Source organism: Carassius gibelio, chromosome A8 (assembly GCF_023724105.1).
Source record: "Carassius gibelio isolate Cgi1373 ecotype wild population from Czech Republic chromosome A8, carGib1.2-hapl.c, whole genome shotgun sequence".
Lineage (NCBI taxonomy): Eukaryota > Metazoa > Chordata > Actinopteri > Cypriniformes > Cyprinidae > Carassius > Carassius gibelio.
In genome coordinates, this window is record NC_068378.1 from 27,875,623 (window position 1) to 27,896,766 (window position 21,144).

At 36.6% G+C, this 21,144-nt stretch overlaps 1 protein-coding gene across 32 annotated transcripts in view; it reads left to right on the plus strand.

Moving 5' to 3' along the window:
• Positions 1-21,144, plus strand: part of LOC128019109 (AP-3 complex subunit sigma-1) — a 173,328-nt gene that overhangs the window by 77,662 nt on the left and 74,522 nt on the right. The window contains exon 2 of one of the 32 annotated variants that reach the window (XM_052605122.1): positions 14,454-14,525. The exons of 30 other annotated variants lie outside the window; for them this stretch is intronic. In XM_052605122.1, coding sequence (XP_052461082.1) covers positions 14,454-14,525 — 72 coding nt within the window. Of the gene's footprint in view, positions 1-14,453; positions 14,526-18,669; positions 18,742-21,144 lie in introns of all 32 variants that reach the window. One more of the 32 variants, XM_052605123.1, reaches the window with a different exon arrangement.

The window sequence follows — 21,144 nt, forward strand, 5'->3', positions numbered from 1 at the left end:
CTCATCCTATTTTGTTTTAATTTTCCCTTACTAAATTATACAGTTACTGATGCTATGGACTGTGGGATTACTAACAGGCTATTGACAAAAATCTGTCTCTAAAACTCTTTTCTCTTTATTAAAAGTTGATCTGGACAAGTACATGATAGAATCAAATGTTTTGCAAATCCGCTCGAAAGACCAGATCTCAAATGATTCGCGAAATGCGCTTCGGAGTCCCGATCTGAATCAAATGTTTTGCCGACTCGCTCCGAAGCCCCGATCAAATGATTCGCGAAACGCGCTTCGGAGTCCCGATCTGAATCAAATGTTTTGCCGACTCGCTCCGAAGCACCGATCAAATTATTCGCGAAATGCGCTTCGGAGTCCCGATCTGAATCAAATGTTTTGCCGACTCGCTCCGAAGCCCCGATCAAATGATTCGCTAAATGCGCTTAGGAGTCCCGATCTGAATCAAATGTTTTGCCGACTAGCTCCAAAGCCCCGATCAAATTATTCGCGAAACGCGCTTCGGAGTCCGGATCTGAATCAAATGTTTTGCGAACTCCGATGGCCCGATCATAAGATTCGCGAAACGATCTTCGGAGTCGCGATATGAATCAAATGTTTTGCGAACTCGCTCCAAATCCCAGATCTCAAGTTATTTTCCAGTGAAAGCGCTACAGCGTTCATTCGCTTGCCGAAAAATAGCGGAGACCAAAAGTATTCAGATGTGTATAGTGTGCCATTGTGTTCTAATTAAAAAAAAAAAAAACGTATTTATCATTTCATAGTTTTCCCACCTACGAAAATAAAAATAAGCGTTGAATTGGGCTATATGGTGAGAGGAGGAGACGACAATTACTCTGAGGAAAGGTACTTTAGTGTGTGCTAAGCCCTTCACGGAGGATGAGGTCCGTGTCCAACCGGAGTACGGTCGATCTCGCACCGTGGGCTGTGCCTTCCAGGTTTGCGTGGAAAAGTTGCGGAGACGTTAAATCACGCGTCATAACGGGCTGTTTGTGGTGCAGAGCAGTAAATGTCCAGATGGTCCAGTCCCAGGTGAGTGTCTTAACTAAAACAATAACTTATATTAAAAGCTTATCGGTAACTATATAGACATTAATCAAATATAGTATGTTTTATTTGTGTTGTTAGATGTACATTAATCAAATATAGTATGTTTTATTTGTATTGTTTGATGTAACGTTATACATTTAATGTAGCACATGGTAGCAGTTATGCTAACAGTCGAGCAGGTTAGTGAAGCGGTGTTTTATACTTTTGCCATCACCCTTTTATACTGCTCTCTTTCTGGCTTAAGTCACACAAAATTAACAAAGACATTTAAAGTTATCAATAAAATCCACAACAATGTAGGAAATACGAGCAGTTGAACAAATCTGTTGTACAAGCAGAATTCAAATTATTTTATAATGGTTTGTAGGTTATTTAACTTTGAATTGATGTTCTAAGTAACTGGTATATTATTGCATACATGTGATAGTAACTTTCCAAATTAATGAGTTGTTTTTCTTAAAGTGTTATGCTTAACTCAAAATAATACATGTATTGTTGTTTGCTTTATGTTAATAGGCTCCGTGGCCGTGCACAAACGTAGTGACGAGCTTCCGCTGTCGCCAGAAGTCGACCAAGTATAGGTCTCTGCAGGAAAGTAATGGGTGGTTTTAAGAATTTGTGGTCAGATATAAATAAATATGTAATTCCTAATAAAGTTAAAGAAACTCACTTTAAAATAATAAACAGATACTATCCATGTAATGATTTTATTAGTAAGTTTAAAGAAGGGTTTTTGCCATTATGTAGTTTCTGTAAAGAAGAAAATGAAACAATTGTACACTTATTTTTCAGTTGTAATTATACTAAATTATTTTGGTCCCAAGTTTCTTGGTTTCTTTTTGAGTTATTTTATAAGTTTGTCACAATAACCGATGTAATGGTCTTGTTTATGGATTGTGATACTGGTTTAATCCAGGGGAAGTCGTGGCCTAATGGTTAGAGAGTCCGACTCCCAATCGAAAGGTTCTGAGTTCGAGTCCCGGGCCGGCAGGAATCGTGGGTGGGAGTGCATGTACAATTCTCTCTCCACCTTCAATACCACGACTTAGGTGCCCTTGAGCAAGGCATTGAACCCCCAACTGCTCCCCGGGCGCCGCAGCATAAATGGCTGCCCACTGCTCCGGGTGTGTGTGTTCACTGCTCTGTGTGTGTGCACTTCGGGTGGGTTAAATGCAGAGCACAAATTCTGAGTATGGGTCACCATACTTGGCTGAATGTCACTTCACTTTTTTTTTTTGTTGGAAATGGAAATTAAACTTCTTACTCTGTTAGGAAAATATCATACATAAAGCAAAATGTATATCGTACTGTACCAAATGGTAGATTTCTGAAGATTTTTTTACGACTCTCTAACTTCAATACAGAATAATCGAAAAGCTCTAAAGACATTTAAACTGCTGAAAAGGATACTTAATGTATTAGAAACATGATTGATATGTTATACAGTATGCATCTTATTGCTTTACAGATTCACATGTCTCTGTTTTCCCCTTTTTTGTTATCTCAAAAAAAAAAAAAAAAGTAATGGGAGTTATGAGATCAAGGTGTTTTTACACCATGATACCTGATTAGTTGATGTAATAGTGACGTTAGGTTTAGGGGTGGGGTTGGGTAAGGGGGATCATTTAGATTGCATGATTCAGAAACACCCAGCAGTTTCAAAACACCCACATGGTGATTTTGTTAAATTGATTTCATAAAATGTTATCCTCCACTGCAAATTGTCTTGCAAGTCAAGGGGGTTGAATAATTTGGAACACAACTGTATATTGTCTGTGTGAGAGGAATCAAACAATCATATCCTGCTATCGTTTACTCTTCCTCAGCCTGAAAGTGTTTTTTTTTCTGCTGAACACTAAAGAAGATGTTTTTTGAGAGTGAACAGTTGACGGCACCCATTGACTTCTATGCTACAGGAAGAAATACTATGGAAGTGAATGGGTACCGTCAACCATTTGGTCTTTAAAGCATCATCTTTTTAGCATTCAGCAGAAGACAGAAACTCGTACAAAAAATATATATAATTTTTACATTTTATTTAAAGAAATAAATATATAAAATAAGCTCACACAGTTAAACATTTATTCCCAAAGCAACCAACTATGTGTCATTGTTGTTAACTAAGACTGAAACAACTAAAAACAGTTTTCTGTAATTGAAATAAAGCTAAAGTAAAATGATATAGATAAGTCGTGTAAGCTACTACTAAATATGGGCGAAACGTATTTTCTGTAAAGTTGCTTTGCAATGATTTGTAAAGTAAAAAGCACAAATTTTAGTACTGTTTTCATTTAATTTATAAAGTAGTAACTTTTTACAAAAAAAGTTGAAATGCTAAAATTATTAAAACTGACATAACATAAAGGCTAAAAAAAAATTAATAAAACTAATTCCTAAACCTCAAACTGCAACCATGAGGCTAAAAGCTATGCTATTTGTCACTCTGAGAAAGTGCTGTAACAGTTTATAAAGACCTTGATGTTGTTTGGACACCAGAGCCGTGTGTGTGTGTGTGTTTGTGTGTGTGTGTGTGTGTGTGTGTGTCCACCTAGATGTTCCCGTGTTTGGCTCCTGGGATGATCTGAATCCTCTCAAAGTCCCTCCCCAGGATGATGATGTCACAGCCAGAGTAGTACGCCTGTCTGACACTGATAATCACAGAGAGTTCTACATATCATCTGAATGTAATGTTTTGCTACATTTTTATTTATTTATTTTCTAATTGAGGAATCAGAGTTTTAAATGTTTTCATTTACGGTTAATAATCTCTGCTGCTGCTGTTACACTCACAGTCACGAACAGCTTGAATCATCTGGACTTTTTGTTTTATATTATTTCTTAACATATCAGACAATATCTGCCTTCATATTGCATGCATCTTGTTTATACTCATAAACTTTTGGTTGCCCTTTTTGTTGTTTTTCGTTGTGTTGTTTTTTATCCTCATTTGTAAGTCGCTTTGGATAAAAGCGTCTGCTGAATGAATAAATGTAAATGTAAACTTATCAAATTATGGCTTCGTTTCCTTACATGATTATCGAAATATTCAACTCAAATAAACACCTGTATGATGCAGTATTAGTATTAGAATTTAATTTGGGGTCCTGAAATAACCTGAACACTGCACAGAGGTTAAGATGACCATTTCTACAAAAATAAAATAAAAATTGAAACTCATCCTATTTTGTTTTAATTTTCCCTTACTAAATTATACAGTTACTGATGCTATGGACTGTGGGATTACTAACAGGCTATTGACAAAAATCTGTCTCTAAAACTCTTTTCTCTTTATTAAAAGTTGATCTGGACAAGTACATGATAGAATCAAATGTTTTGCAAATCCGCTCGAAAGACCAGATCTCAAATGATTCGCGAAATGCGCTTCGGAGTCCCGATCTGAATCAGGTGTTTTGCCGACTCGCTCCGAAGCCCCGATCAAATGATTCGCGAAATGCGCTTCGGAGTCCCGATCTGAATCAGGTGTTTTGCCGACTCGCTCCGAAGCACCGATCAAATTATTCGCGCAATGCGCTTCGGAGTCCCGATCTGAATCAAATGTTTTGCCGACTCGCTCCGAAGCCCCGATCAAATGATTCGCTAAATGCGCTTAGGAGTCCCGATCTGAATCAAATGTTTTGCCGACTCGCTCCGAAGCCCCGATCAAATGATTCGCGAAATGCGCTTCGGAGTCCCGATCTGAATCAAATGTTTTGCCGACTCGCTCCGAAGCCCCGATCAAATGATTCGCTAAATGCGCTTAGGAGTCCCGATCTGAATCAAATGTTTTGCCGACTCGCTCCGAAGCCCCGATCAAATTATTCGCGAAACGCGCTTCGGAGTCCGGATCTGAATCAAATGTTTTGCGAACTCGCTCCAAATCCCAGATCTCAAGTTATTTTCCAGTGAAAGCGCTACAGCGTTCATTCGCTTGCCGAAAAATAGCGGAGACCAAAAGTATTCAGATGTGTATAGTGTGCCATTGTGTTCTAATTAAAAAAAAAAAAAAAAACGTATTTATCATTTCATAGTTTTCCAAACTACGAAAATAAAAATAAGCGTTGAATTGGGCTATATGGTGAGAGGAGGAGACGACAATTACTCTGAGGAAAGGTACTTTAGTGTGTGCTAAGCCCTTCACGGAGGATGAGGTCCGTGTCCAACCGGAGTACGGTCGATCTCGCACCGTGGGCTGTGCCTTCCAGGTTTGCGTGGAAAAGTTGCGGAGACGTTAAATCACGCGTCATAACGGGCTGTTTGTGGTGCAGAGCAGTAAATGTCCAGATGGTCCAGTCCCAGGAAGTGTCTTAACTAAAACAATAACTTATATTAAAAGCTTATCGGTAACTATATAGACATTAATCAAATATAGTATGTTTTATTTGTGTTGTTAGATGTACATTAATCAAATATAGTATGTTTTATTTGTATTGTTAGATGTAACGTTATACATTTAATGTAGCACATGGTAGCAGTTATGCTAACAGTCGAGCAGGTTAGTGAAGCGGTGTTTTTATACTTTTGCCATCACCCTTTTATACTGCTCTCTTTCTGGCTTAAGTCACACAAAATTAACAAAGACATTTAAAGTTATCAATAAAATCCACAACAATGTAGGAAATACGAGCAGTTGAACAAATCTGTTGTACAAGCAGAATTCAAATTATTTTATAATGGTTTGTAGGTTATTTAACTTTGAATTGATGTTCTAAGTAACTGGTATATTATTGCATACATGTGATAGTAACTTTCCAAATTAATGAGTTGTTTTTATTAAAGTGTTATGCTTAACTCAAAATAATACATGTATTGTTGTTTGCTTTATGTTAATAGGCTCCGTGGCCGTGCACAAACGTAGTGACGAGCTTCCGCTGTCGCCAGAAGTCGACCAAGTATAGGTCTCTGCAGGAAAGTAATGGGTGGTTTTAAGAATTTGTGGTCAGATATAAATAAATATGTAATTCCTAATAAAGTTAAAGAAACTCACTTTAAAATAATAAACAGATACTATCCATGTAATGATTTTATTAGTAAGATTAAAGAAGGGTTTTTGCCATTATGTAGTTTCTGTAAAGAAGAAAATGAAACAATTGTACACTTATTTTTCAGTTGTAATTATACTAAATTATTTTGGTCCCAAGTTTCTTGGTTTCTTTTTGAGTTATTTTATAAGTTTGTCACAATAACCGATGTAATGGTCTTGTTTATGGATTGTGATACTGGTTTAATCCAGGGGAAGTCGTGGCCTAATGGTTAGAGAGTCCGACTCCCAATCGAAAGGTTCTGAGTTCGAGTCCCGGGCCGGCAGGAATCGTGGGTGGGAGTGCATGTACAATTCTCTCTCCACCTTCAATACCACGACTTAGGTGCCCTTGAGCAAGGCATTGAACCCCCAACTGCTCCCCGGGCGCCGCAGCATAAATGGCTGCCCACTGCTCCGGGTGTGTGTGTTCACTGCTCTGTGTGTGTGCACTTCGGGTGGGTTAAATGCAGAGCACAAATTCTGAGTATGGGTCACCATACTTGGCTGAATGTCACTTCACTTTTTTTTTTTGTTGGAAATGGAAATTAAACTTCTTACTCTGTTAGGAAAATATCATACATAAAGCAAAATGTATATCGTACTGTACCAAATGGTAGATTTCTGAAGATTTTTTTACGACTCTCTAACTTCAATACAGAATAATCGAAAAGCTCTAAAGACATTTAAACTGCTGAAAAGGATACTTAATGTATTAGAAACATGATTGATATGTTATACAGTATGCATCTTATTGCTTTACAGATTCACATGTCTCTGTTTTCCCCTTTTTTGTTATCTCAAAAAAAAAAAAAAAGTAATGGGAGTTATGAGATCAAGGTGTTTTTACACCATGATACCTGATTAGTTGATGTAATAGTGACGTTAGGTTTAGGAGTGGGGTTGGGTAAGGGGGATCATTTAGATTGCATGATTCAGAAACACCCAGCAGTTTCAAAACACCCACATGGTGATTTTGTTAAATTGATTTCATAAAATGTTATCCTCCACTGCAAATTGTCTTGCAAGTCAAGGGGGTTGAATAATTTGGAACACAACTGTATATTGTCTGTGTGAGAGGAATCAAACAATCATATCCTGCTATCGTTTACTCTTCCTCAGCCTGAAAGTGTTTTTTTTTCTGCTGAACACTAAAGAAGATGTTTTTTGAGAGTGAACAGTTGACGGCACCCATTGACTTCTATGCTACAGGAAGAAATACTATGGAAGTGAATGGGTACCGTCAACCATTTGGTCTTTAAAGCATCATCTTTTTAGCATTCAGCAGAAGACAGAAACTCGTACAAAAAATATATATAATTTTTACATTTTATTTAAAGAAATAAATATATAAAATAAGCTCACACAGTTAAACATTTATTCCCAAAGCAACCAACTATGTGTCATTGTTGTTAACTAAGACTGAAACAACTAAAAACAGTTTTCTGTAATTGAAATAAAGCTAAAGTAAAGTGATATAGATAAGTCGTGTAAGCTACTACTAAATATGGGAGAAACGTATTTTCTGTAAAGTTGCTTTGCAATGATTTGTAAAGTAAAAAGCACAAATTTTAGTACTGTTTTCATTTAATTTATAAAGTAGTAACTTTTTACCAAAAAAGTTGAAATGTTAAAATTATTAAAACTGACATAACATAAAGGCTAAAAAAAAATTAATAAAACTAATTCCTAAACCTCAAACTGCAACCATGAGGCTAAAAGCTATGCTATTTGTCACTCTGAGAAAGTGCTGTAACAGTTTATAAAGACCTTGATGTTGTTTGGACACCAGAACCGTGTGTGTGTGTGTGTGTGTGTGTGTGTGTGTGTGTGTGTGTCCACCTAGATGTTCCCGTGTTTGGCTCCTGGGATGATCTGAATCCTCTCAAAGTCCCTCCCCAGGATGATGATGTCACAGCCAGAGTAGTACGCCTGTCTGACACTGATAATCACAGAGAGTTCTACATATCATCTGAATGTAATGTTTTGCTACATTTTTATTTATTTATTTTCTAATTGAGGAATCAGAGTTTTAAATGTTTTCATTTACGGTTAATAATCTCTGCTGCTGCTGTTACACTCACAGTCACGAACAGCTTGAATCATCTGGACTTTTTGTTTTATATTATTTCTTAACATATCAGACAATATCTGCCTTCATATTGCATGCATCTTGTTTATACTCATAAACTTTTGGTTGCCCTTTTTGTTGTTTTTCGTTGTGTTGTTTTTTATCCTCATTTGTAAGTCGCTTTGGATAAAAGCGTCTGCTGAATGAATAAATGTAAATGTAAACTTATCAAATTATGGCTTCGTTTCATACATGATTATCGAAATATTCAACTCAAATAAACACCTGTATGATGCAGTATTAGTATTAGAATTTAATTTGGGGTCCTGAAATAACCTGAACACTGCACAGAGGTTAAGATGACCATTTCTACAAAAATAAAATAAAAATTGAAACTCATCCTATTTTGTTTTAATTTTCCCTTACTAAATTATACAGTTACTGATGCTATGGACTGTGGGATTACTAACAGGCTATTGACAAAAATCTGTCTCTAAAACTCTTTTCTCTTTATTAAAAGTTGATCTGGACAAGTACATGATAGAATCAAATGTTTTGCAAATCCGCTCGAAAGACCAGATCTCAAATGATTCGCGAAATGCGCTTCGGAGTCCCGATCTGAATCAAATGTTTTGCCGACTCGCTCCGAAGCCCCGATCAAATGATTCGCGAAATGCGCTTCGGAGTCCCGATCTGAATCAAATGTTTTGCCGACTCGCTCCGAAGCACCGATCAAATTATTCGCGAAATGCGCTTCGGAGTCCCGATCTGAATCAAATGTTTTGCCGACTCGCTCCGAAGCCCCGATCAAATGATTCGCTAAATGCGCTTAGGAGTCCCGATCTGAATCAAATGTTTTGCCGACTCGCTCCAAAGCCCCGATCAAATTATTCGCGAAACGCGCTTCGGAGTCTGGATCTGAATCAAATGTTTTGCGAACTCCGATGGCCCGATCATAAGATTCGCGAAACGATCTTCGGAGTCGCGATATGAATCAAATGTTTTGCGAACTCGCTCCAAATCCCAGATCTCAAGTTATTTTCCAGTGAAAGCGCTACAGCGTTCATTCGCTTGCCGAAAAATAGCGGAGACCAAAAGTATTCAGATGTGTATAGTGTGCCATTGTGTTCTAATTAAAAAAAAAAAAAACGTATTTATCATTTCATAGTTTTCCCACTTACGAAAATAAAAATAAGCGTTGAATTGGGCTATATGGTGAGAGGAGGAGACGACAATTACTCTGAGGAAAGGTACTTTAGTGTGTGCTAAGCCCTTCACGGAGGATGAGGTCCGTGTCCAACCGGAGTACGGTCGATCTCGCACCGTGGGCTGTGCCTTCCAGGTTTGCGTGGAAAAGTTGCGGAGACGTTAAATCACGCGTCATAACGGGCTGTTTGTGGTGCAGAGCAGTAAATGTCCAGATGGTCCAGTCCCAGGTGAGTGTCTTAACTAAAACAATAACTTATATTAAAAGCTTATCGGTAACTATATAGACATTAATCAAATATAGTATGTTTTATTTGTGTTGTTAGATGTACATTAATCAAATATAGTATGTTTTATTTGTATTGTTTGATGTAACGTTATACATTTAATGTAGCACATGGTAGCAGTTATGCTAACAGTCGAGCAGGTTAGTGAAGCGGTGTTTTATACTTTTGCCATCACCCTTTTATACTGCTCTCTTTCTGGCTTAAGTCACACAAAATTAACAAAGACATTTAAAGTTATCAATAAAATCCACAACAATGTAGGAAATACGAGCAGTTGAACAAATCTGTTGTACAAGCAGAATTCAAATTATTTTATAATGGTTTGTAGGTTATTTAACTTTGAATTGATGTTCTAAGTAACTGGTATATTATTGCATACATGTGATAGTAACTTTCCAAATTAATGAGTTGTTTTTCTTAAAGTGTTATGCTTAACTCAAAATAATACATGTATTGTTGTTTGCTTTATGTTAATAGGCTCCGTGGCCGTGCACAAACGTAGTGACGAGCTTCCGCTGTCGCCAGAAGTCGACCAAGTATAGGTCTCTGCAGGAAAGTAATGGGTGGTTTTAAGAATTTGTGGTCAGATATAAATAAATATGTAATTCCTAATAAAGTTAAAGAAACTCACTTTAAAATAATAAACAGATACTATCCATGTAATGATTTTATTAGTAAGTTTAAAGAAGGGTTTTTGCCATTATGTAGTTTCTGTAAAGAAGAAAATGAAACAATTGTACACTTATTTTTCAGTTGTAATTATACTAAATTATTTTGGTCCCAAGTTTCTTGGTTTCTTTTTGAGTTATTTTATAAGTTTGTCACAATAACCGATGTAATGGTCTTGTTTATGGATTGTGATACTGGTTTAATCCAGGGGAAGTCGTGGCCTAATGGTTAGAGAGTCCGACTCCCAATCGAAAGGTTCTGAGTTCGAGTCCCGGGCCGGCAGGAATCGTGGGTGGGAGTGCATGTACAATTCTCTCTCCACCTTCAATACCACGACTTAGGTGCCCTTGAGCAAGGCATTGAACCCCCAACTGCTCCCCGGGCGCCGCAGCATAAATGGCTGCCCACTGCTCCGGGTGTGTGTGTTCACTGCTCTGTGTGTGTGCACTTCGGGTGGGTTAAATGCAGAGCACAAATTCTGAGTATGGGTCACCATACTTGGCTGAATGTCACTTCACTTTTTTTTTTTGTTGGAAATGGAAATTAAACTTCTTACTCTGTTAGGAAAATATCATACATAAAGCAAAATGTATATCGTACTGTACCAAATGGTAGATTTCTGAAGATTTTTTTACGACTCTCTAACTTCAATACAGAATAATCGAAAAGCTCTAAAGACATTTAAACTGCTGAAAAGGATACTTAATGTATTAGAAACATGATTGATATGTTATACAGTATGCATCTTATTGCTTTACAGATTCACATGTCTCTGTTTTCCCCTTTTTTGTTATCTCAAAAAAAAAAAAAAAGTAATGGGAGTTATGAGATCAAGGTGTTTTTACACCATGATACCTGATTAGTTGATGTAATAGTGACGTTAGGTTTAGGGGTGGGGTTGGGTAAGGGGGATCATTTAGATTGCATGATTCAGAAACACCCAGCAGTTTCAAAACACCCACATGGTGATTTTGTTAAATTGATTTCATAAAATGTTATCCTCCACTGCAAATTGTCTTGCAAGTCAAGGGGGTTGAATAATTTGGAACACAACTGTATATTGTCTGTGTGAGAGGAATCAAACAATCATATCCTGCTATCGTTTACTCTTCCTCAGCCTGAAAGTGTTTTTTTTTTCTGCTGAACACTAAAGAAGATGTTTTTTGAGAGTGAACAGTTGACGGCACCCATTGACTTCTATGCTACAGGAAGAAATACTATGGAAGTGAATGGGTACCGTCAACCATTTGGTCTTTAAAGCATCATCTTTTTAGCATTCAGCAGAAGACAGAAACTCGTACAAAAAATATATATAATTTTTACATTTTATTTAAAGAAATAAATATATAAAATAAGCTCACACAGTTAAACATTTATTCCCAAAGCAACCAACTATGTGTCATTGTTGTTAACTAAGACTGAAACAACTAAAAACAGTTTTCTGTAATTGAAATAAAGCTAAAGTAAAATGATATAGATAAGTCGTGTAAGCTACTACTAAATATGGGAGAAACGTATTTTCTGTAAAGTTGCTTTGCAATGATTTGTAAAGTAAAAAGCACAAATTTTAGTACTGTTTTCATTTAATTTATAAAGTAGTAACTTTTTACCAAAAAAGTTGAAATGTTAAAATTATTAAAACTGACATAACATAAAGGCTAAAAAAAAATTAATAAAACTAATTCCTAAACCTCAAACTGCAACCATGAGGCTAAAAGCTATGCTATTTGTCACTCTGAGAAAGTGCTGTAACAGTTTATAAAGACCTTGATGTTGTTTGGACACCAGAACCGTGTGTGTGTGTGTGTGTGTGTGTGTGTGTGTGTGTGTGTGTGTGTGTGTGTGTGTGTGTGTGTGTCCACCTAGATGTTCCCGTGTTTGGCTCCTGGGATGATCTGAATCCTCTCAAAGTCCCTCCCCAGGATGATGATGTCACAGCCAGAGTAGTACGCCTGTCTGACACTGATAATCACAGAGAGTTCTACATATCATCTGAATGTAATGTTTTGCTACATTTTTATTTATTTATTTTCTAATTGAGGAATCAGAGTTTTAAATGTTTTCATTTACGGTTAATAATCTCTGCTGCTGCTGTTACACTCACAGTCACGAACAGCTTGAATCATCTGGACTTTTTGTTTTATATTATTTCTTAACATATCAGACAATATCTGCCTTCATATTGCATGCATCTTGTTTATACTCATAAACTTTTGGTTGCCCTTTTTGTTGTTTTTCGTTGTGTTGTTTTTTATCCTCATTTGTAAGTCGCTTTGGATAAAAGCGTCTGCTGAATGAATAAATGTAAATGTAAACTTATCAAATTATGGCTTCGTTTCCTTACATGATTATCGAAATATTCAACTCAAATAAACACCTGTATGATGCAGTATTAGTATTAGAATTTAATTTGGGGTCCTGAAATAACCTGAACACTGCACAGAGGTTAAGATGACCATTTCTACAAAAATAAAATAAAAATTGAAACTCATCCTATTTTGTTTTAATTTTCCCTTACTAAATTATACAGTTACTGATGCTATGGACTGTGGGATTACTAACAGGCTATTGACAAAAATCTGTCTCTAAAACTCTTTTCTCTTTATTAAAAGTTGATCTGGACAAGTACATGATAGAATCAAATGTTTTGCAAATCCGCTCGAAAGACCAGATCTCAAATGATTCGCGAAATGCGCTTCGGAGTCCCGATCTGAATCAAATGTTTTGCCGACTCGCTCCGAAGCCCCGATCAAATGATTCGCGAAATGCGCTTCGGAGTCCCGATCTGAATCAGGTGTTTTGCCGACTCGCTCCGAAGCACCGATCAAATTATTCGCGAAATGCGCTTCGGAGTCCCGATCTGAATCAAATGTTTTGCCGACTCGCTCCGAAGCCCCGATCAAATAATTCGCTAAATGCGCTTAGGAGTCCCGATCTGAATCAAATGTTTTGCCGACTCGCTCCGAAGCCCCGATCAAATGATTCGCGAAATGCGCTTCGGAGTCCCGATCTGAATCAAATGTTTTGCCGACTCGCTCCGAAGCCCCGATCAAATGATTCGCTAAATGCGCTTAGGAGTCCCGATCTGAATCAAATGTTTTGCCGACTCGCTCCGAAGCCCCGATCAAATTATTCGCGAAACGCGCTTCGGAGTCCGGATCTGAATCAAATGTTTTGCGAACTCGCTCCAAATCCCAGATCTCAAGTTATTTTCCAGTGAAAGCGCTACAGCGTTCATTCGCTTGCCGAAAAATAGCGGAGACCAAAAGTATTCAGATGTGTATAGTGTGCCATTGTGTTCTAATTAAAAAAAAAAAAAAAACGTATTTATCATTTCATAGTTTTCCCACCTACGAAAATAAAAATAAGCGTTGAATTGGGCTATATGGTGAGAGGAGGAGACGACAATTACTCTGAGGAAAGGTACTTTAGTGTGTGCTAAGCCCTTCACGGAGGATGAGGTCCGTGTCCAACCGGAGTACGGTCGATCTCGCACCGTGGGCTGTGCCTTCCATGTTTGCGTGGAAAAGTTGCGGAGACGTTAAATCACGCGTCATAACGGGCTGTTTGTGGTGCAGAGCAGTAAATGTCCAGATGGTCCAGTCCCAGGTGAGTGTCTTAACTAAAACAATAACTTATATTAAAAGCTTATCGGTAACTATATAGACATTAATCAAATATAGTATGTTTTATTTGTGTTGTTAGATGTACATTAATCAAATATAGTATGTTTTATTTGTATTGTTAGATGTAACGTTATACATTTAATGTAGCACATGGTAGCAGTTATGCTAACAGTCGAGCAGGTTAGTGAAGCGGTGTTTTTATACTTTTGCCATCACCCTTTTATACTGCTCTCTTTCTGGCTTAAGTCACACAAAATTAACAAAGACATTTAAAGTTATCAATAAAATCCACAACAATGTAGGAAATACGAGCAGTTGAACAAATCTGTTGTACAAGCAGAATTCAAATTATTTTATAATGGTTTGTAGGTTATTTAACTTTGAATTGATGTTCTAAGTAACTGGTATATTATTGCATACATGTGATAGTAACTTTCCAAATTAATGAGTTGTTTTTATTAAAGTGTTATGCTTAACTCAAAATAATACATGTATTGTTGTTTGCTTTATGTTAATAGGCTCCGTGGCCGTGCACAAACGTAGTGACGAACTTCCGCTGTCGCCAGAAGTCGACCAAGTATAGGTCTCTGCAGGAAAGTAATGGGTGGTTTTAAGAATTTGTGGTCAGATATAAATAAATATGTAATTCCTAATAAAGTTAAAGAAACTCACTTTAAAATAATAAACAGATACTATCCATGTAATGATTTTATTAGTAAGATTAAAGAAGGGTTTTTGCCATTATGTAGTTTCTGTAAAGAAGAAAATGAAACAATTGTACACTTATTTTTCAGTTGTAATTATACTAAATTATTTTGGTCCCAAGTTTCTTGGTTTCTTTTTGAGTTATTTTATAAGTTTGTCACAATAACCGATGTAATGGTCTTGTTTATGGATTGTGATACTGGTTTAATCCAGGGGAAGTCGTGGCCTAATGGTTAGAGAGTCCGACTCCCAATCGAAAGGTTCTGAGTTCGAGTCCCGGGCCGGCAGGAATCGTGGGTGGGAGTGCATGTACAATTCTCTCTCCACCTTCAATACCACGACTTAGGTGCCCTTGAGCAAGGCATTGAACCCCCAACTGCTCCCCGGGCGCCGCAGCATAAATGGCTGCCCACTGCTCCGGGTGTGTGTGTTCACTGCTCTGTGTGTGTGCACTTCGGGTGGGTTAAATGCAGAGCACAAATTCTGAGTATGGGTCACCATACTTGGCTGAATGTCACTTCACTTTTTTTTTTTGTTGGAAATGGAAATTAAACTTCTTACTCTGTTAGGAAAATATCATACATAAAGCAAAATGTATATCGTACTGTACCAAATGGTAGATTTCTGAAGATTTTTTTACGACTCTCTAACTTCAATACAGAATAATCGAAAAGCTCTAAAGACATTTAAACTGCTGAAAAGGATACTTAATGTATTAGAAACATGATTGATATGTTATACAGTATGCATCTTATTGCTTTACAGATTCACATGTCTCTGTTTTCCCCTTTTTTGTTATCTCAAAAAAAAAAAAAAAAGTAATGGGAGTTATGAGATCAAGGTGTTTTTACACCATGATACCTGATTAGTTGATGTAATAGTGACGTTAGGTTTAGGGGTGGGGTTGGGTAAGGGGGATCATTTAGATTGCATGATTCAGAAACACCCAGCAGTTTCAAAACACCCACATGGTGATTTTGTTAAATTGATTTCATAAAATGTTATCCTCCACTGCAAATTGTCTTGCAAGTCAAGGGGGTTGAATAATTTGGAACACAACTGTATATTGTCTGTGTGAGAGGAATCAAACAATCATATCCTGCTATCGTTTACTCTTCCTCAGCCTGAAAGTGTTTTTTTTTCTGCTGAACACTAAAGAAGATGTTTTTTGAGAGTGAACAGTTGACGGCACCCATTGACTTCTATGCTACAGGAAGAAATACTATGGAAGTGAATGGGTACCGTCAACCATTTGGTCTTTAAAGCATCATCTTTTTAGCATTCAGCAGAAGACAGAAACTCGTACAAAAAATATATATAATTTTTACATTTTATTTAAAGAAATAAATATATAAAATAAGCTCACACAGTTAAACATTTATTCCCAAAGCAACCAACTATGTGTCATTGTTGTTAACTAAGACTGAAACAACTAAAAACAGTTTTCTGTAATTGAAATAAAGCTAAAGTAAAATGATATAGATAAGTCGTGTAAGCTACTACTAAATATGGGAGAAACGTATTTTCTGTAAAGTTGCTTTGCAATGATTTGTAAAGTAAAAAGCACAAATTTTAGTACTGTTTTCATTTAATTTATAAAGTAGTAACTTTTTACCAAAAAAGTTGAAATGTTAAAATTATTAAAACTGACATAACATAAAGGCTAAAAAAAAATTAATAAAACTAATTCCTAAACCTCAAACTGCAACCATGAGGCTAAAAGCTATGCTATTTGTCACTCTGAGAAAGTGCTGTAACAGTTTATAAAGACCTTGATGTTGTTTGGACACCAGAACCGTGTGTGTGTGTGTGTGTGTGTGTGTCCACCTAGATGTTCCCGTGTTTGGCTCCTGGGATGATCTGAATCCTCTCAAAGTCCCTCCCCAGGATGATGATGTCACAGCCAGAGTAGTACGCCTGTCTGACACTGATAATCACAGAGAGTTCTACATATCATCTGAATGTAATGTTTTGCTACATTTTTATTTATTTATTTTCTAATTGAGGAATCAGAGTTTTAAATGTTTTCATTTACGGTTAATAATCTCTGCTGCTGCTGTTACACTCACAGTCACGAACAGCTTGAATCATCTGGACTTTTTGTTTTATATTATTTCTTAACATATCAGACAATATCTGCCTTCATATTGCATGCATCTTGTTTATACTCATAAACTTTTGGTTGCCCTTTTTGTTGTTTTTCGTTGTGTTGTTTTTTATCCTCATTTGTAAGTCGCTTTGGATAAAAGCGTCTGCTGAATGAATAAATGTAAATGTAAACTTATCAAATTATGGCTTCGTTTCATACATGATTATCGAAATATTCAACTCAAATAAACACCTGTATGATGCAGTATTAGTATTAGAATTTAATTTGGGGTCCTGAAATAACCTGAACACTGCACAGAGGTTAAGATGACCATTTCTACAAAAATAAAATAAAAATTGAAACTCATCCTATTTTGTTTTAATTTTCCCTTACTAAATTATACAGTTACTGATGCTATGGACTGTGGGATTACTAACAGGCTATTGACAAAAATCTGTCTCTAAAACTCTTTTCTCTTTATTAAAAGTTGATCTGGACAAGTACATGATAGAATCAAATGTTTTGCAAATCCGCTCGAAAGACGAGATCTCAAATGATTCGCGAAATGCGCTTCGGAGTCCCGATCTGAATCAAATGTTTTGCCGACTCGCTCCGAAGCCCCGATCAAATGATTCGCGAAATGCGCTTCGGAGTCCCGATCTGAATCAAATGTTTTGCCGACTCGCTCCGAAGCACCGATCAAATTATTCGCGAAATGCGCTTCGGAGTCCCGATCTGAATCAAATGTTTTGCCGACTCGCTCCGAAGCCCCGATCAAATGATTCGCTAAATGCGCTTAGGAGTCCCGATCTGAATCAAATGTTTTGCCGACTCGCTCCAAAGCCCCGATCAAATTATTCGCGAAACGCGCTTCGGAGTCCGGATCTGAATCAAATGTTTTGCGAACTCCGATGGCCCGATCATAAGATTCGCGAAACGATCTTCGGAGTCGCGATATGAATCAAATGTTTTGCGAACTCGCTCCAAATCCCAGATCTCAAGTTATTTTCCAGTGAAAGCGCTACAGCGTTCATTCGCTTGCCGAAAAATAGCGGAGACCAAAAGTATTCAGATGTGTATAGTGTGCCATTGTGTTCTAATTAAAAAAAAAAAAAAAACGTATTTATCATTTCATAGTTTTCCCACCTACGAAAATAAAAATAAGCGTTGAATTGGGCTATATGGTGAGAGGAGGAGACGACAATTACTCTGAGGAAAGGTACTTTAGTGTGTGCTAAGCCCTTCACGGAGGATGAGGTCCGTGTCCAACCGGAGTACGGTCGATCTCGCACCGTGGGCTGTGCCTTCCAGGTTTGCGTGGAAAAGTTGCGGAGACGTTAAATCACGCGTCATAAAGGGCTGTTTGTGGTGCAGAGCAGTAAATGTCCAGATGGTCCAGTCCCAGGTGAGTGTCTTAACTAAAACAATAACTTATATTAAAAGCTTATCGGTAACTATATAGACATTAATCAAATATAGTATGTTTTATTTGTGTTGTTAGATGTACATTAATCAAATATAGTATGTTTTATTTGTATTGTTAGATGTAACGTTATACATTTAATGTAGCACATGGTAGCAGTTATGCTAACAGTCGAGCAGGTTAGTGAAGCGGTGTTTTTATACTTTTGCCATCACCCTTTTATACTGCTCTCTTTCTGGCTTAAGTCACACAAAATTAACAAAGACATTTAAAGTTATCAATAAAATCCACAACAATGTAGGAAATACGAGCAGTTGAACAAATCTGTTGTACAAGCAGAATTCAAATTATTTTATAATGGTTTGTAGGTTATTTAACTTTGAATTGATGTTCTAAGTAACTGGTATATTATTGCATACATGTGATAGTAACTTTCCAAATTAATGAGTTGTTTTTATTAAAGTGTTATGCTTAACTCAAAATAATACATGTATTGTTGTTTGCTTTATGTTAATAGGCTCCGTGGCCGTGCACAAACGTAGTGACGAACTTCCGCTGTCGCCAGAAGTCGACCAAGTATAGGTCTCTGCAGGAAAGTAATGGGTGGTTTTAAGAATTTGTGGTCAGATATAAATAAATATGTAATTCCTAATAAAGTTAAAGAAACTCACTTTAAAATAATAAACAGATACTATCCATGTAATTATTTTATTAGTAAGATTAAAGAAGGGTTTTTGCCATTATGTAGTTTCTGTAAAGAAGAAAATGAAACAATTGTACACTTATTTTTCAGTTGTAATTATACTAAATTATTTTGGTCCCAAGTTTCTTGGTTTCTTTTTGAGTTATTTTATAAGTTTTATAAGAAAGGTTCTGAGTTCGAGTCCCGGGCCGGCAGGAATTGTGGGTGGGAGTGCATGTACAATTCTCTCTCCACCTTCAATACCACGACTTAGGTGCCCTTGAGCAAGGCATTGAACCCCCAACTGCTCCCCGGGCGCCGCAGCATAAATGGCTGCCCACTGCTCCGGGTGTGTGTGTTCACTGCTCTGTGTGTGTGCACTTCGGGTGGGTTAAATGCAGAGCACAAATTCTGAGTATGGGTCACCATACTTGGCTGAATGTCACTTCACTTTTTTTTTTTTGTTGGAAATGGAAATTAAACTTCTGACTCTGTTAGGAAAATATCATACATAAAGCAAAATGTATATCGTACTGTACCAAATGGTAGATTTCTGAAGATTTTTTTACGACTCTCTAACTTCAATACAGAATAATCGAAAAGCTCTAAAGACATTTAAACTGCTGAAAAGGATACTTAATGTATTAGAAACATGATTGATATGTTATACAGTATGCATCTTATTGCTTTACAGATTCACATGTCTCTGTTTTCCCCTTTTTTGTTATCTCAAAAAAAAAAAAAAAAGTAATGGGAGTTATGAGATCAAGGTGTTTTTACACCATGATACCTGATTAGTTGATGTAATAGTGACGTTAGGTTTAGGGGTGGGGTTGGGTAAGGGGGATCATTTAGATTGCATGATTCAGAAACACCCAGCAGTTTCAAAACACCCACATGGTGATTTTGTTAAATTGATTTCATAAAATGTTATCCTCCACTGCAAATTGTCTTTCAAGTCAAGGGGGTTGAATAATTTGGAACACAACTGTATATTGTCTGTGTGAGAGGAATCAAACAATCATATCCTGCTATCGTTTACTCTTCCTCAGCCTGAAAGTGTTTTTTTTTCTGCTGAACACTAAAGAAGATGTTTTTTGAGAGTGAACAGTTGACGGCACCCATTGACTTCTATGCTACAGGAAGAAATACTATGGAAGTGAATGGGTACCGTCAACCGTTTGGTCTTTAAAGCATCATCTTTTTAGCATTCAGCACAAGACAGAAACTCGTACAAAAAATTTATATAATTTTTACATTTTATTTAAAGAAATAAATATATAAAATAAGCTCACACAGTTAAACATTTATTCCCAAAGCAACCAACTATGTGTCATTGTTGTTAACTAAGACTGAAACAACTAAAAACAGTTTTCTGTAATTGAAATAAAGCTAAAGTAAAATGATATAGATAAGTCGTGTAAGCTACTACTAAATATGGGAGAAACGTATTTTCTGTAAAGTTGCTTTGCAATGATTTGTAAAGTAAAAAGCACAAATTTTAGTACTGTTTTCATTTAATTTATAAAGTAGTAACTTTTTACAAAAAAAGTTGAAATGCTAAAATTATTAAAACTGACATAACATAAAGGCTAAAAAAAAATTAATAAAACTAATTCCTAAACCTCAAACTGCAACCATGAGGCTAAAAGCTATGCTATTTGTCACTCTGAGAAAGTGCTGTAACAGTTTATAAAGACCTTGATGTTGTTTGGACACCAGAACCGTGTGTGTGTGTGTGTGTGTGTGTGTGTGTGTGTGTGTCCACCTAGATGTTCCCGTGTTTGGCTCCTGGGATGATCTGAATCCTCTCAAAGTCCCTCCCCAGGATGATGATGTCACAGCCAGAGTAGTACGCCTGTCTGACACTGATAATCACAGAGAGTTCTACATATCATCTGAATGTAATGTTTTGCTACATTTTTATTTATTTATTTTCTAATTGAGGAATCAGAGTTTTAAATGTTTTCATTTACGGTTAATAATCTCTGCTGCTGCTGTTACACTCACAGTCACGAACAGCTTGAATCATCTGGACTTTTTGTTTTATATTATTTCTTAACATATCAGACAATATCTGCCTTCATATTGCATGCATCTTGTTTATACTCATAAACTTTTGGTTGCCCTTTTTGTTGTTTTTCGTTGTGTTGTTTTTTATCCTCATTTGTAAGTCGCTTTGGATAAAAGCGTCTGCTGAATGAATAAATGTAAATGTAAACTTATCAAATTATGGCTTCGTTTCCTTACATGATTATCGAAATATTCAACTCAAATAAACACCTGTATGATGCAGTATTAGTATTAGAA